We start from the raw sequence: 18390 nt of genomic DNA on the forward strand, positions 1-18390 counted from the left end.
GAGTCCCTTCATGGACTCGGCGAGTCAGCTGTGCAGACAGCATAAAATCTTCGATTTTCAGCAATTTGCATCAAGTATTCAAGAAAACAAGCCTAGGCTCTGATACCACTGTTGGGTTTTGAGCAATCTAACACTTCCTAAGTGTGCATGCAACCCTAATAAACCATGGATCTATGTTTTTTTCTAAAATACATGCAAATAATAATTTCCAAGGTTTCTTCCTAACTAGCATAGCATAAGGATTATGAATCATAAAAGTACTAGTAGAAATACATACCTTTTGATGATGGTTGATTGTTTGGAGTTTGAGAGCCAAGCACCAATAGTGTGAATGCCTCAAATGGAATCACAAATCACCACAAACACTTGGAAAACTTTGAGAGAGTGTATACACACTAATAAAGTCGGCCACACACTAACACACATACTCTAGTAACACTAGTCACACTAGTGGCCATTTCATGTAACATAAGCATGCTTATATAGTGTACATGATTAGGGTGAAACCCTAATAACCCATGACCTTTCCTTTTCCAAGGATCCATGGGTTAAAAGCTCCATGGATCATCCATGGACTTCCATATAAGCCTAGCCCATTAACAAATGAGTGTTAGCCCACACCATATAAAACAATAGCCCATAATTTAATTAGTCTTCCTTTTAATCTCTAAATTAATTCATAATTAATTTAAGACTAAGACTAATTAAATAACTTCATATTAATATATTATAACTTACAATATATTAATAAACATATGTGTATAACTCTCATAAAATTATCCATAAATAGTTCAGGTGAAGTGCAACCCAAATGGACCATGCCGAGTCGGGTCAAGTATATACCAAATAAGTTATGGACTTAGACACCTTATCCAACAACATCTTTATCAAGTTGGCACATTTTGTATATTTATTATTAATATTATTATTATTATTAAATAATATCAATTCTTGTATTTTAATTAGGGAATAATTATTGTTTTTGTGAAAATAATATTTAAGAGAGTACTACTACTTATTATTTCACAAGGTATTAATTAATAAGTCATGTACAAACTTTTGGACTAGTTGAATTCTTTTTTCTTTTACGTAAAGACGATGCTATATTTTATAGACTTTGAGTTTATAAAAATTGAAGAATCTTCCATCTTTTATACCTCATGGCTGAAATTCATAAAGGCATGGTATTTTGCTTGTTAACCTTCCCCCTTTGTCCCCCATGCCTCTAAAGTAAAGTGATTACTTTGTATTATTTATTGGGGTTGATTTTTTCTTTTGCATGGGTATATAAAGGAGGTGTCTTGCAAGTTTTTCACTAGTTTTTCTCTCATATTTGGTGTGGTTGAAACCACCCTTCTCCATCCTCCTCCTCCTCCTCTTCGTATCTTTCTCTCTCTCTCTCTCTCTCTCTCTCTCTCTCTTTGAAGTTAGTTTGCTGGTTTAAAGCTCCTCTTGAGTTGTCTCCTTTATTGCTTATTTGAGTTAAGTACTTAAAGGCTTAAGACACTCAAGAATACAATAAGGAATTAGCATTCCAATTGCCTTAATCTTGATGGTGGATACTTGTAGAGAAGATCATGTTCTTTGATCTTTACATCTTCATCAACACCCCAAAACCAAGTGGCTTCAAAGGCTTCAAAGGTTATCTCTAAAACATCCTATGGTTGTTTTAATATCATTCTAACCGCTATAAATGGATCCTAGATTGTTTGGTTTTTTTATAAACTCGAAAATAATATTGTTATTTTAAAGCGTATGTTGTCAGTTTTATGAAAAACGAACTTATATTTTTTTATCTAAACCCATTAGTAGTATTAGAGTCATCTTTTATATGTTAGAATGATTTTTATGTTTGATAATCTTTGGTTTTTGGAAAACAAGCATAGTTTTCCTTTTGTTAAGAAAAATCCATATTTGTCTTCATTGCCAACTTCTTGGTTAAAATTGTTAATTTTTATATATAACCATTTTTCATGCATTTTGTATATAAAAGTTGTCTTAGAAAAAACAAAGAGTTGTTTGTTATAATATTTGATATGTTGTTGTGTATAAAGAAGCCATTTTGACCTTTGTGTTGTGTTTGGTTGATATTTATTTACTCATAAGATGTAATAGATAAATATGTATTTTTTTTTCATTTGTTAATTTGTTGTAATTAATTAGTTAGACTAGTTGTATTTCTTTTTAAATGTAACAATATGTAGAAATGACCATTTTGAAGATGACTTAACCACTTGAGACCATAATCCCAACCATGAGCTTCTACTATTGATTTTGGAGTTAATTATAGTCTTACTGGTTTAAGTGTTGGAACTTTCACAACATGAAGATTTGAAAGCCTTTGCAAGCAAGAGTTGACTTGGCAAGTAGGAGCTTAAAAACTTGTTGAGGTGTCCCTTAAGTCCTTTAGAAAATACTTAATAATTCTTGTGATGGCTCACAAAAATTATTAGTAGACATAACTTGGTTTATACACATTTTAATGCATGCTTGTAATGTTTAATTTATGTTAAATGCATGTTATGCTTTATGTATGAAAATGGTTTTTACATGTCAAATAACATTTTTTATAAGATAATATCACTTGGAGTTTGAGTAAAAAATATTTAAAAGATAACATAAAATGATTATAAATGGATATTTAAAAAAAAAACGTTTTACCGATTACCGATTACTGGTTAAAACCTAATTTTTTGTTGAAAATAGTTTTGTTGTAACACTTATAAATAACCAACTTTAAAATATTTGAAATGGTTTAAAATATGTTTAAACCTTATATAAACTCAATGTCTTTATAATAAATAAGGAGTTTTATTAAAAAGACTAAAAATCGGTTCATAGCGTTATTACGTCGAAACTATAATACTAGTTATTATTTTTTTCGTCGAAACTTAATATATGATACACGTTTTTTAAACATAATGCAACATGTTGATATTATGTTTTGTGCATGCCAAATGAGATTTAAAACATAAGTATCATCACCCAAGTTTTGGTTTATTAAAATATGATTTTTATCATAAGATACATAAAATTGAGTTTATATAAGAAAATGAGTTTATTCTACAAATTCATGAAGTCATAAGTTTTGTTTATTATTAAAGGAGATTTAAAATTGTGATTTTAGAACTCATTTAAAACTACAAATATTAAATATACAATGAAGTTTTATTAATACTATTACCAGTTCTTAAAACCGCTCTATGACTAAACATTAAAATATCGGATTTTAGTTTATAATTGATTGCTGCTAATGGAAAATAAAATAAAGTTTTATTTGTCACCTTAAGAACCTTATAACAAGTGATATGAATTTTACAAAAGGGTACATGAATTGTTGGATGCATGTAATATTCATGAGACCGTATTTTTATAACTATAATTGTAAAACATATATAAAATCTTTTCTTAAAAATGCAAGTGATTATTGTCCTTTTGAAGAACACTCGGTATCATTTGTATGGTCTTAGTGGGCGACTGGTCACCGAACCACTAGGATTGTATTATGATGTTTGGGGTATTTTTGTAGTTTTTGGTTTCTAAAGGGTCACCTTGTTACTGGTTAGTTACAATACTACAAGTTGTTTCAAGTAGGATGACTTTATCATAATCTTGTGTGATAAAGATCACCTAAACATGAGAGGTTTGAGGCATAGATGGGATAAACATGCCAAGTTAAGTAATAGTTGTTTAGCATCTCATAATCTAGGAGTTACATATTGTATACAATTGGTAATTGCTACCTACCGAGTTTTATTAAGTTTATGGGATAAAAGTCACCTAACCATTTACTTGTTTTATTACTTGGATCCTAGACCTTAATAAATTAATGTTTCAAGAAACAATAAAATTTATTAATTTTTAAAGACTAAATATTGAAAAATACTAAATAAAACTTTGTTAATATATGTTAATACTCTTATGCCCTAAAAAACCTCTCTCTTGATCAATTTCAAGAGATAGTAACATTTTATGGTTATAATTTCTATAACTGGAATAATATTTTGAGGTTCCACCTTAAGGATAAATAGAAATTATATATAATCCCATACCTAAATAATCTCTGCAAGCCAGTCTGTCTAATCATGATACTTTGATGGAAGTATTATTGTGATGATGTTGATGTGTTGCACATCATACTGGAGTAATTAACCTTGACTTGCAAAAAGTCTTGGATAATTATGAAACATGTCAGATGTCTCATCAAGTAAAGCGAATATTTAATCAGAATAGTAGAACGTGCTTCAAACATGTTCAAACATTGAATAAAAGGAAAGTCTAAGAGATTGTCTACTCCAATAGACTTATTGTTCAGTTAAGGGAGATATAACATATACCTAGAAATCAAGAAAGGACCAAATGATTAGTGTTGTCTCTACTATGGAAGAAACTGGACACTAAAAGAGGAATTGCTCCTCTAATCTCATCGAGCTGAGGAAGTATGACTTTGACAAGACTTCAGATATCTATATGATAAACCATGGATCTATGTTTTTTTCTAAAATACATGCAAATAATAATTTCCAAGGTTTCTTCCTAACTAGCATAGCATAAGGATTATGAATCATAAAAGTACTAGTAGAAATACATACCTTTTGATGATGGTTGATTGTTTGGAGTTTGAGAGCCAAGCACCAATAGTGTGAATGCCTCAAATGGAATCACAAATCACCACAAACACTTGGAAAACTTTGAGAGAGTGTATCCACACTTATAAAGTCGGCCACACACTAACACACATACTCTAGTAACACTAGTCACACTAGTGGCCATTTCATGTAACATAAGCATGCTTATATAGTGTACATGATTAGGGTGAAACCCTAATAACCCATGACCTTTCCTTTTCCAAGGATCCATGGGTTAAAAGCTCCATGGATCATCCATGGACTTCCATATAAGCCTAGCCCATTAACAAATGAGTGTTAGCCCACACCATATAAAACAATAGCCCACAATTTAATTAGTCTTCCTTTTAATCTCTAAATTAATTCATAATTAATTTAAGACTAAGACTAATTAAATAACTTCATATTAATATATTATAACTTACAATATATTAATAAACATATGTGTATAACTCTCATAAAATTATCCATAAATAGTTCGGGTGAAGTGCAACCCAAATAGACCATGCCGAGTCGGGTCAAGTATATACCAAATAAGTTATGGACTTAGACACCTTATCCAACAACATCTTTATCAAGTTGGCACATTTTGTATATTTATTATTAATATTATTATTATTATTAAATAATATCAATTCTTGTATTTTAATTAGGGAATAATTATTGTTTTTGTGAAAATAATATTTAAGAGAGTACTACTACTTATTATTTCACAAGGTATTAATTAATAAGTCATGTACAAACTTTTGGACTAGTTGAATTCTTTTTTCTTTTATGTAAAGACGATGCTATATTTTATAGACTTTGAGTTTATAAAAATTGAAGAATCTTCCATCTTTTATACCTCATGGCTGAAATTCATAAAGGCATGGTATTTTGCTTGTTAACCTTCCCCCTTTGTCCCCCATGCCTCTAAAGTAAAGTGATTACTTTGTATTATTTATTGGGGTTGATTTTTTCTTTTGCATGGGTATATAAAGGAGGTGTCTTGCAAGTTTTTCACTAGTTTTTCTCTCATATTTGGTGTGGTTGAAACCACCCTTCTCCATCCTCCTCCTCCTCCTCCTCTTCGTATCTTTCTCTCTCTCTCTCTCTCTCTCTCTCTCTCTCTCTCTCTCTCTCTCTTTGAAGTTAGTTTGCTGGTTTAAAGCTCCTCTTGAGTTGTCTCCTTTATTGCTTATTTGAGTTAAGTACTTAAAGGCTTAAGACACTCAAGAATACAATAAGGAATTAGCATTCCAATTGCCTTAATCTTGATGGTGGATACTTGTAGAGAAGATCATGTTCTTTGATCTTTACATCTTCATCAACACCCCAAAACCAAGTGGCTTCAAAGGCTTCAAAGGGTATCTCTAAAACATCCTATGGTTGTTTTAATATCATTCTAACCGCTATAAATGGATCCTAGATTGTTTGGTTTTTTTATAAACTCGAAAATAATATTGTTATTTTAAAGCGTATGTTGTCAGTTTTATGAAAAACGAACTTATATTTTTTTTATCTAAACCCATTAGTAGTATTAGAGTCATCTTTTATATGTTAGAATGATTTTTATGTTTGATAATCTTTGGTTTTTGGAAAACAAGCATAGTTTTCCTTTTGTTAAGAAAAATCCATATTTGTCTTCATTGCCAACTTCTTGGTTAAAATTGTTAATTTTTATATATAACCATTTTTCATGCATTTTGTATATAAAAGTTGTCTTAGAAAAAACAAAGAGTTGTTTGTTATAATATTTGATATGTTGTTGTGTATAAAGAAGCCATTTTGACCTTTGTGTTGTGTTTGGTTGATATTTATTTACTCATAAGATGTAATAGATAAATATGTATTTTTTTTCATTTGTTAATTTGTTGTAATTAATTAGTTAGACTAGCTGTATTTCTTTTTAAATGTAACAATATGTAGAAATGACCATTTTGAAGATGACTTAACCACTTGAGACCATAATCCCAACCATGAGCTTCTACTCTTGATTTTGGAGTTAATTATATTCTTAATGGTTTAAGTGTTGGAACTTTCACAACATGAAGATTTGAAAGCCTTTGCAAGCAAGAGTTGACTTGGCAAGTAGGAGCTTAAAAACTTGTTGAGGTGTCCCTTAAGTCCTTTAGAAAATACTTAATAATTCTTGTGATGGCTCACAAAAATTATTAGTAGACATAACTTGGTTTATACACATTTTAATGCATGCTTGTAATGTTTAATTTATGTTAAATGCATGTTATGCTTTATGTATGAAAATGGTTTTTAGATGTCAAATAACATTTTTTATAAGATAATATCACTTGGAATTTGAGTAAAAAATATTTAAAAGATAACATAAAATGATTATAAATGGATATTTAAAAAAAAAAAAAAAAACGTTTTACCGATTACCGATTACTGGTTAAAACCTAATTTTTTGTTGAAAATAGTTTTGTTGTAACACTTATAAATAACCAACTTTAAAATATTTGAAATGGTTTAAAATATGTTTAAACCTTATATAAACTCAATGTCTTTATAATAAATAAGGAGTTTTATTAAAAAGACTAAAAATCGGTTCATAGCGTTATTACGTCGAAACTATAATACTAGTTATTATTTTTTTCGTCGAAACTTAATATATGATATACGTTTTTTAAACGTAATGCAACATGTTGATATTATGTTTTGTGCATGCCAAATGAGATTTAAAACATAAGTATCATCACCCAAGTTTTGGTTTATCAAAATATGATTTTTATCATAAGATACATAAAATTGAGTTTATATAAGAAAATGAGTTTATTCTACAAATTCATGAAGTCATAAGTTTTGTTTATTATTAAAGGAGATTTAAAATTGTGATTTTAGAACTCATTTAAAACTACAAATATTAAATATACAATGAAGTTTTATTAATACTATTACCAGTTCTTAAAACCGCTCTATGACTAAACATTAAAATATCGGATTTTAGTTTATAATTGATTGCTGCTAATGGAAAATAAAATAAAGTTTTATTTGTCACCTTAAGAACCTTATAACAAGTGATATGAATTTTACAAAAGGGTACATGAATTGTTGGATGCATGTAATATTCATGAGACCGTATTTTTATAACTATAATTGTAAAACATATATAAAATCTTTTCTTAAAAATGCAAGTGATTATTGTCCTTTTGAAGAACACTCGGTATCATTTGTATGGTCTTAGTGGGCGACTGGTCACCGAACCACTAGGATTGTATTATGATGTTTGGGGTATTTTTGTAGTTTTTGGTTTCTAAAGGGTCACCTTGTTACTGGTTAGTTACAATACTACAAGTTGTTTCAAGTAGTATGACTTTATCATAATCTTGTGTGATAAAGATCACCTAAACATTAGAGGTTTGAGGCATAGATGGGATAAACATGCCAAGTTAAGTAATAGTTGTTTAGCATCTCATAATCTAGGAGTTACATATTGTATACAATTGGTAATTGCTACCTACCGAGTTTTATTAAGTTTATGGGATAAAAGTCACCTAACCATTTACTTGTTTTATTACTTGGATCCTAGACCTTAATAAATTAATGTTTCAAGAAACAATAAAATTTATTAATTTTTAAAGACTAAATATTGAAAAATACTAAATGAAACTTTGTTAATATATGTTAATACTCTTATGCCCTAAAAAACCTCTCTCTTGATCAATTTCAAGAGATAGTAACATTTTATGGTTATAATTTCTATAACTGGAATAATATTTTGAGGTTCCACCTTAAGGATAAATAGAAATTATATATAATCCCATACCTAAATAATCTCTGCAAGCCAGTCTGTCTGATCATGATACTTTGATGGAAGTATTATTGTGATGATGTTGATGTGTTGCACATCATACTGGAGTAATTAACCTTGACTTGCAAAAAGTCTTGGATAATTATGAAACATGTCAGATGTCTCATCAAGTAAAGCGAATATTTAATCAGAATAGTAGAACGTGCTTCAAACATGTTCAAACATTGAATAAAAGGAAAGTCTAAGAGATTGTCTACTCCAATAGACTTATTGTTCAGTTAAGGGAGATATAACATATACCTAGAAATCAAGAAAGGACCAAATGATTAGTGTTGTCTCTACTATGGAAGAAACTAGACACTAAAAGAGGAATTGCTCCTCTAATCTCATCGAGCTGAGGAAGTATGACTTTGACAAGACTTCAGATATCTATATGATAAAACTATTTATTTTCCCATCATTCACTTGAGTGTGTTATACTTCAAGTGACACTAATAATTGAAATTATGTGCTGATGTTTGGAAGAAATAATTGACTGATTGCATATGAATGATATTTTGTGCTGAAGATATAACTAGTGATGTTATAGTCTTTATTTAAACAATAGATGTGGTGTACATATTCTTATAGGAACATGTAACAATTGTAAATTTATGAATAAATCCAGATTTACTTATCGTTTAATGGATGTTCACATTCATGTCCTGAAACGATGTGTTATGTGTTAGAGAATTTTTTTTCTCATAAAGTCAATTATGAAGTAAATATATTATCTTTCGTTAAATTAATAGTTCTAAAGATAACACCTATATAATCAAATGATATTTGATTCAAACTTATCTATGTCTTAATCGTCATGACTATATAAATATGAAACACATATACCAACTTGAAAAGGATGGAATTTTTGAAGGCAAATGAGCTTGATTCATTTGATATATGTGAATCCTAGTTATATGGGAAGATGATTCACAATTCTCTCTATCTATTAGTAGTTAAAGAACAAAAGGCTTGATAAATAGTTATACAAAAGTGATGTTTGTAATCTTTTTCAATCCATGAATAGATTTGGTGATAGATATTTAATCAATTCCAATAATTACGTTTACTCGTTATTGTTGAAACTTTTGATTAGCTCGAATCTTTCATAGTGAAGATTGAAATACAAGTTAATGAGACTATCATTAACCTTTCGTTGTGATAAAGAAAATGAGTTTTTGTAAACCAAGTCTTCTTGGAACGTCTTATGAATTGTGGAATAGATTCGCAACTTATTTCGACAAAAAAAAACTTACTTGTCATTAGTATGGTTCTTGTGGCACAAGATCACCTGGTCACTTGGATCTATCTTTTGATGTTCGAGGTAAAATTCGAATTCTCTAGTAGGATAGGGTCACCTACACACTGGTTGAATGTCAATAGTATAAGTTTTTGAAGAGGATAAAACATAGACCTTATAGTCTATTATATGATGTTTTAAAAGAACTATTTACTTTATAAAATTTAGGAATTATGCTCACTGCAACAAATATATATTGAATATATATTTCCAACCAAACAAGTGGATCAAATACTTATACTAGACCGAGGATGAAATGGTTTATCCTTATCTAAAAGGTATAAACTTATAAAGCTTATGTTAGACAATAAGCTTATCCGCTCTAGCATTAACTAATTACATTTATGTAGACTATCCTAAATGATTGTTTAGGATGAAGTCTCTACTAACCCCACTAATTGTCATTCCATAATACATGCACTTAGAAAGTTCTTTTTCTAAGTGGGAGCTATATGGAACTTCAAGAGCTAAAGAACCATAAACTAAATCCATCATAGTTTGGAACTAGCAAGTTTTCAAATGTTGATGAATCTACTCAATAATTGATCAGAAACTAATAAAACACATAGAGATGCATTCATGTATGATTATTAAGTATGGGCTTGATTAATCTTCCTCGATATAGTTTGACTATAAAGATTAAGTGAGTTTTTAAAGGAGAAAACATACATGAAAGAAAATTCTTTCAGATTTAAGTTGATATCTCAAAGTAAGAATCTTCTTCATTATCAGATAATTACATAGTGTAACTTAATTATAAATCAAGAAGACTATTGTGTTTTATACAAACCTAGTGGGAGCGTAGTAACATTCCTAGTCTTATATATAGTCGACATACTAATTCTTTGAATAAAGATCTTTATAGATAGATCATGCAAACCTAAAAGATTAAGTGAAATTGCAGTAATTGTCAAGGATATTAAAGAGCTTAGGATAAAAGACTCTAAGAGAGTTTATCTTGTCAAATACCACAGACACAATATTGAGTTCTCCTCAAAATCCTAGTACAATTTTTTGAAATAGATAATATGATTGTAATCTAAATGCTGTTGTAGTTGGATTAATCATATATGTCATAATTATGCATGAAGACCAGATAAGTCGTATGCTTAGACCATGACGAATGATACCAGTATAATCCAAGTATAACTCATGGTGTGACTTAAAGGAACATTCTTAAGTACTTGAGGGCACTAAAGAAATATTCCTAATATACATAGTATTTAAAAGAAAGCTATAGTTAAACTTGTTACACATGTGTTAAACTTGGAAATAAAATGAGATGTTTCTCAATCAGGCATGTCCTCATTTTAAATAAAGAGAAAGTTACATGGATAGTGTTTCCATGTAAGTTTTAATTACAGTTACACATCAGAATTAGATTACATTATGGTTTCCGAGAACCACATACGAAGATGCCTAATGTATAGTTCATTAAGACTGTATAATGCCATTACGCAAGTATTGGTATCTAATTCATATTTAAGCATTTAATGCATTCTCAATAGTTTTTCTTTATATATATATATATATATATATATATATATATATATATATATATATATATATATATATATATATATATATATATATATATATATAACTGAATATGTTTGTATTCGCAAAATTTATACAAATCGAGTTTGTCAAATCTACTTAACAAAGCTCTTTCATTAGTTAAAGAATAAAAGTCAAGTTAGTGCTAATGGGCTTGTTGATATAAGTACATATATTTGATTGAAATTTAGTATTTGTATATTGGAACAGTACAAGCAACATATATTTTAATGAATGATATATTGGATATGAGTCTTTCATTAAATAATTGTTCTGTTCTATATTAGCAGGTTCAAATCCTTGAATAACTAGGTTAATCTAAATATCCATAGTCGTTTATAGTTGTGAGAGAATCTATGATATAAGACTAATATGAGTGGATTGGTTGATTTTCATTGAGATGAAAATAGCAAGAGCTACTACCAACTTCATAGGTACTTGATTAGGAGAATTAGTATTGGACCTAACCCGCATCAAAATCACTTTATGGATCGTTGTCATGAGTTATGTTTTGATGAAGGTGCTATCTATGTATTCTTAGACCTGAGATACATATTTGGGACTTGAAGTGTAGGAATTGTTGTGCTTAGACATGGTTTAACGTTGTTCCGTAAAAGGCAGTCATAAGGGCCATCGTTGGGTATGACACCAACTACATTGATGGGTGTCTGTAGTCAAGATGGGATTTTTCCCTCTTATTCATTGAGAGTTAGACATTTAAGCCTTACTAAAAGTTGAACACTGAATGAGATTGATCATGATCCATATCTGATGTTCAACATGATGTCTGAGACAAAGGAATAATTGATACCACAACTTTAGTAACAATAGTAGCTTAGAGCTCTCGGAATTGGTTGTTGATGAGATTTCATCCTTCATATGTTATTACGGGTAGTAGCCCATTGCTAGACGTTAGCTATTATCTGTGTCAGTCTGTAATGAATCGTATGCAAGTGGGAGATCGTTGAATATATATGCCCAAGAATCATTATGGAGTGATATTGCTAATAATATATGATCCTATAGGGTCACACCTTTATCAAGTTGGCACATTTTGTATATTTATTATTAGTATGATTATTAATAAATAATATCAATTCTTGTATTTTAATTAGGGAATAATTATTGCTTTTGTGAAAATAATAACTATAAGAGAGTACTACTAGTTATTATTTCATATGGTATGAATTAATAATTCATATATAAACTTTGGTACTAGTTGGATTCTTTTGTCTTTTACCTAAAGAAAAAGTTTATATATTATAAACTTTGAGTATATAAAAATTGAAAAATCTTCCATCTTTTATACCTCATGGCCGAAATTCATAATGGCATGGGAGGTTTCTTGTTAACCTTCCTCCTTTGTCCCCCATGCCTCTAAAGTAAAGTGATTAGTTTGTATTATTTAATGGGGTTGATTTTTTCTTTTCCATGGCTATATAAAGGAGTTGTCTAGCAAGTTTTTCACTAGTTTTTCTCTGATATTTGGTGTGGCCGAAACTACCCTTCTCCATCCTCTGCTCTCTCTTTTGAAGTTAGTACGGTGGTTTAAAGCTCCTCTTGAGTTGTATCCTTTAGTGCTTATTTGAGTTAAGTAGTTCAAGGATTAAGAGACTACAAAATACAAGAAGGAACTAGCATTCCAAGTGCCTTAATCTTGATGGTGGATACTTGTAGAGAAGATCATGTTCTTTGATCTTTACATCTTCATCAACACCCCAAAACCAAGTGGGTTCAAAGGCTTCAAAGGTTATCTCTAAAACATCATATGGTTGTTTTAATATAATTCTAACCTCTATAAATGGATCCTATATTGTTTGGTTTTGTTATAAACTCGAAATAATATTGTTATTATAAAGCTTCCGTTGCTGGTTTTATGAAAATCAAACTTATATTTTGTATCAAAACCCATCACCTTTTATTGCATGTTTGATATGTATGACTCATATGTTTTTTATGGTATGTGGTATTTTAGGAACTCACTATGCTTTGTGCTTACAGTCGTTGTTTATGGTTTCAGGTACTTCCGGTTCGAAAGGGAAGGGCCCAGCTTGATCGCAATGCATAAACCCATATTTTTCCGCCAACTTGAGATTTTGGGATTTTTCATTTGGTCGACACAAACTTACAGATCTCTTTCTTGAGTGTGCTCAAGTAATGGGACATATGAACCTTCTCCAAAGTAGCATACTCGCGGCAGAAAAGGGTTCTCTTTGTAAACATCTTGGTGATCTCTGTCACGAACTCTAGCATCCGCTTCAACGACAAATACTTATGAGCTAACCTCTCACTCTTAACCTATGGAACATACTCAGTATATAACATCTTCCTAAACTACACCCATGTTACTGCAACCTTCTACGTGGGAGAATAAGCACTATTCACCATCTTCCACCAGTCCTTCTCCCCAAAATGAAGAAGGTTCAAGGCGAACTTGACCTTCTGGTCGTCTGGGAACGAGCAATTGAAGAAACAAACCTCTACATCAGATAGCCACCTCATAGCAACAATCGGTTCCTTGAACCCATCGAACTTTATGGGCTTCATATTCTAGAAGTCTTGATATTGAACCATACCTCTCCTCTGGAGTCCTATAGCAGCAACAACTAGAGTGGTTGTGGCAGTAGCAGCCTCTGTGACGGTAGCATAGCGCTTTTCAAACATCTCGATCATGGCGGTCTTAATAGACCTAAATACCTCCAGGATTGCCTCCCTAATAGCCATGGTCAATCCGGTGGTGATCATCTCATGAATATCATCATTAGCAAACCTGGCCTCTCTAGGTTTCCAGATCCTGATCCAGAACCTCTAGTGATCGGCATACTAAAAAAACAAATTGGAGTACATCAGTAAAACCACAACTAATACTATGACATCATTACGGGATCACTAAACCCTCAGGGTTCACAACTTCCTTGATATGCATATGGGTATTGTGCTTCCAGTAGTACGGGCCTATACTACCTTCCACACCAACCCACATTTGTCTCAAATGATCGTCACAGACCACTCGACCACTAAGCCCAAACTACTAGGATAAGCATACATCCTATACTCACTCTCTCTAGAGTGGTTAATCATTCTTCAAGCTGGCCTACTACGAACCGTGTTCATTCTTGAAACTTCCACTGACCATGTAGACAATCATGTATGCTAATTATACATTTCACGAGATTTTACAGACAGTCGAATACTTGATTCTATCCTACGCCTACAACCAGAAAAGGAACAAGAAATAAGGCTAAATAAGATCTTCTTAGGCTATAGAATCTTAGTTATATACAACTATGATGCATACACTAAGAAGCCATAGTAATAATGTCAGCTCCATATAACATATCATGAAATTCTCCTCGGCTACCATGCAACAAAAATTAGCCAACTTTTTCATGCAATTTTCGAAGATCCTTTCGCTACAAATAGCATGTAATTCTATCATATAATTAACACACAGAACAAGTGTGGGTATCTTAGGGAATACTCTCCTTAGCTCCGATTGATTGTACACATCACATCCTTGTTGTAGGTTTTTTTTAGGTTAGTTTTGAAAACTATTTTGTAGATCCTTAGATTGAGTCTGGAATCCCACAAGTGTTCATCCAATTCTCTTAAACCAGGGCTCAGATACCAACTTGTGACAACCGAAAAATCATAGTAAAAATTTTCATTTTCAAAAAATTTTAATAACCCATAAATCATACAAAACATTGTTTCCAGAAATCAATAACTATAAATCAGAGTATCCCAAAATCATATATCAACAAAATATCTAAGGATGATGTGCACAATCATGCCGTCACCTTTCCCCGATCATCTGGAGTACCCAAAACATTGAAATAGACAACTGTAGGTCAAATCTTATTGTGTTCCCCCAAAATGCCCCACACAATAGAACATATACAAACATGAATGTTGGGTCTACATTCATCAGACAAAATTACCCCTGAGCCCACAACATAAGTCTGTATTTCCCTCTTGGCCCTCAGTTTATGTCTGGATTGCTCCCGATCATACAAGATAATTCTGGATTGCCCTACCGGCCCTCACTTATGTGTGGATTGCTCCTGAGTTTTTTGGCTTCCAAAGAAAGCAGTATCACCTCAACCAAGCCGCACTATGTCGATATATGCAACATATAAACATATAACCAAAAATTACATGTACTCATATAGATCTACCAATCTAACAAATGACTAAAGCATAACAATATCCTTTATACCATGATACATAACACAACCTAGTGGCCTGACCTTCGTGCCTTTGACCCAAGAGTATAGTAAGGAAAACTCACCTTAAATTTCAGACACTACTAGAAAAACAGCCTTTTACGACGCTCATTGTGCGTCGTAAAACGCTCAGACGACGCGCAAATGCGCATCAAGGAAGGCCCTGTCATAAAGAGAGACGACGCGCATTTACGACGCTCATTTATGATGCGCAATTACGACGCACGTTTACGACACGCAATGTGTATCAAGGAAGGCCCTGTCATAAAGGAAGACGACACGCATTCGTGTGTCGTAACCTTACGACGTGCGTGTTAATGACACGCAATGCGTATCAAGAAAGCCCCTGTCAAGAAAGGCCATGTCATAAATGATGATGACATACATTTTTGCGTATCATAATTTTATATGTTTAAAAAAAATATTATTTATAGATTTATTAATTTTTAAATTAAATTTTCATTTAATGTCTCTTAATAAATAAAATATCATATACAAAAATACAATCCATTGCACAAAATATAATGTCATACAAATAATCGTTCCATGGAAAGATAAAAACAAATTAATAAAAGTTGTAACGGAAATTTACAAACTAATTAGATACAAGAAATATGAAAAACTTGAAATCTCTAAGATTAATAATTCTAACAGAAGCTTCACGTGAGATACATATAGTTGGACCAGTAAGCAAGGATGTTCCCGAATCCACAATAGCAGCAGAAGAACACGTACACGATATCTTTTGCAAGAAGGTGCCGGTCCAAAACTACTGTTGAAGGTTGCCATGATAGCTGTTAAGATTTAAGCATAACAAGAAACCAATCAGTGACTATAATAAGCTAGAAAACAAGCAACTAATAAACAAAATAAGCAACTAATTAAGTCAAACTATGACTATGTATTGTTCATACAAGAAAAAGAAGGAAAAAAATGTTGATTTATTGTTGTTCATACAACACTCTCCAGACAACACTTAATTGAAGAAAAGAATAAGGCTAAACTTACAAAGAAAAAGAATTCAGGAAGAAGACAAGTTTGAAAGCATACAGAATAACGTTTAGCCAAGCAAGTGTGATCTACCTGTAAAGTTGAAAACGCAAAATTCTGAGTAAATGACCTAAATACCCTCAGAATCATAAATCATAATAACAAGTAACAGACCTTGTAGGAGGATATGCAGAGGTCTGGCCAGATGGGTTTACCTGGCAAAAATGTTGGAGCACCAGGGAAATTCTAATCACATGGATCCCAATGACCACCATCTTATCATTCAACCAAGCTAAGAGAAAGCTATCAACCCCTACCATATATATATATATATATATATATATATATATATATATATATATATATATATTTAAAAATTAATTAAAAAACTTGTAGTGTTTCTGTTTCATCATGTATTAAAATAGCATGAACGGTTGTACCTCTCCATCAGGTGAGAAGCTCAAAACAGAAATTGTTGTATTCCCATGCATATAATATTAACCAACAACTATAACACATGCATATAGTATTACAAATTACAAAATTACCCCTTTCAAAAGCGAATGTGCTTCACTTGACAAGAATCCTTGAAGCTTTATCTTGTCCTTCACTATTTTCTCCTGGATCTTCTGTCTGTTTCCACCTCTAAACGAAGGCTGCAAAGACACAATGTCGAACAAAATTACATTATTACCCTCACGCTAAAAGTAATGGGAATTTAATAGTGATTTATTAAAAGTAATTAAGGGTGACAGCACACCAACCTTTCCAGAAAGCATTTCATACATTAAAATTCCAACACTCCACCAATCAGCGGCCTTATCATGGCCCCTCCCTTGTATAATTTCAGGTGTCATATATTCTAATGTCCCACACATGGAATTTAACCTTGTGCTTTCATCAAATTGCTTTGCTACCCCAAAGTCAGTCAACATAACCTGAATAATAATAATTCAGTAAAGTTAAACCAAAACATTTTACCACAATAATAAACATCATCTTTTTAGTGACAACTGCCAACCTGGATGGTTAATACAAGTGTAGGGTCAACAGCCATTGCTTCATGGTCAATGTTGTTTAATGTCTCACCCGATGCCTCCCATGTTGAGGAGTTTGCTTTCACTTGACGGCTAGGAACAGCAGGGGGAAGAACACGAATAATCTTCAACATAATACAATCCTTGGTTGTATCATGCTAAACAGTAGCAGAACAGTAACTTGTAAAAGACAATGTAAACGAAGAAATTGCAGAAAAAACATTGATCTGATAGTGTGTAATTAGATTAAAGATTATGAGACGAAGATAATAAAGTAAACCTTCAGTTGCTGGATTTGGGATCTTAGTTGACTTCTTTCAATGCTAGTCAACGAACATGAAAGCACCGGTTTTTTAACTCCACATGCTCTCCCCAATTCTTCTTTTGAAGGAACAAAAATATTAGAAACATACCTTATATTTAGTAAGCAATGGAATAAGGGAAATCATTTCGAAATCTTCAGTGTCTGCAGCCATCACTACAAATTCAGAAAACCCCTATTCAGGTCCCTTGTAACCGTTTTTAAAAAAAAAAAGAAAAAAAAATAAGTTAGAACCAACATTAAGAACAAAATATCAAAAATAAATATCAAAACAAGTCAGAATAATATTCACAAAGTTGATAAACTTTGGTTAAGAAAAAGAACAAGAAACATAGCCAATTTAGTTAGGCATTGATGTGGTGAAGAAAACCAAAGGAAATAATGGAATTTTTTTTTCAAAAGAAGCTACAGGGGGGGGGAAACAGTTTTCGAGTCAGGGGCATCAAGGGAATTTCTCGAAAAATGAAGGTTCAGGGGTTTTTGCTGGAAACCGCAAGCAGGGGCAAAAAGGGAATTATCCGAAAATTGGAAATTCTGGGGCTT

General features: G+C 31.5%; 1 protein-coding gene across 1 annotated transcript; it reads right to left on the reverse strand.

Moving 5' to 3' along the window:
- Positions 1-13822: 13822 nt before the first annotated feature.
- LOC111896653 (probable serine/threonine-protein kinase KIN1 homolog) lies at positions 13823-18001 on the reverse strand. The gene is made up of 5 exons (XM_052764914.1): positions 17939-18001; positions 17510-17683; positions 17253-17426; positions 17037-17144; positions 13823-14080 (listed from the first exon to the last, which is right to left on the reverse strand). Exons 1-5 carry the CDS (start codon positions 17999-18001, stop codon positions 13823-13825), a joined length of 777 nt encoding a protein of 258 aa, XP_052620874.1.
- Between the last annotated feature and the right edge of the window lie 389 nt (positions 18002-18390).

Source organism: Lactuca sativa, chromosome 6 (genome assembly GCF_002870075.4).
Source record: "Lactuca sativa cultivar Salinas chromosome 6, Lsat_Salinas_v11, whole genome shotgun sequence".
In the NCBI taxonomy this organism is placed as follows: Eukaryota; Viridiplantae; Streptophyta; class Magnoliopsida; order Asterales; family Asteraceae; genus Lactuca; species Lactuca sativa.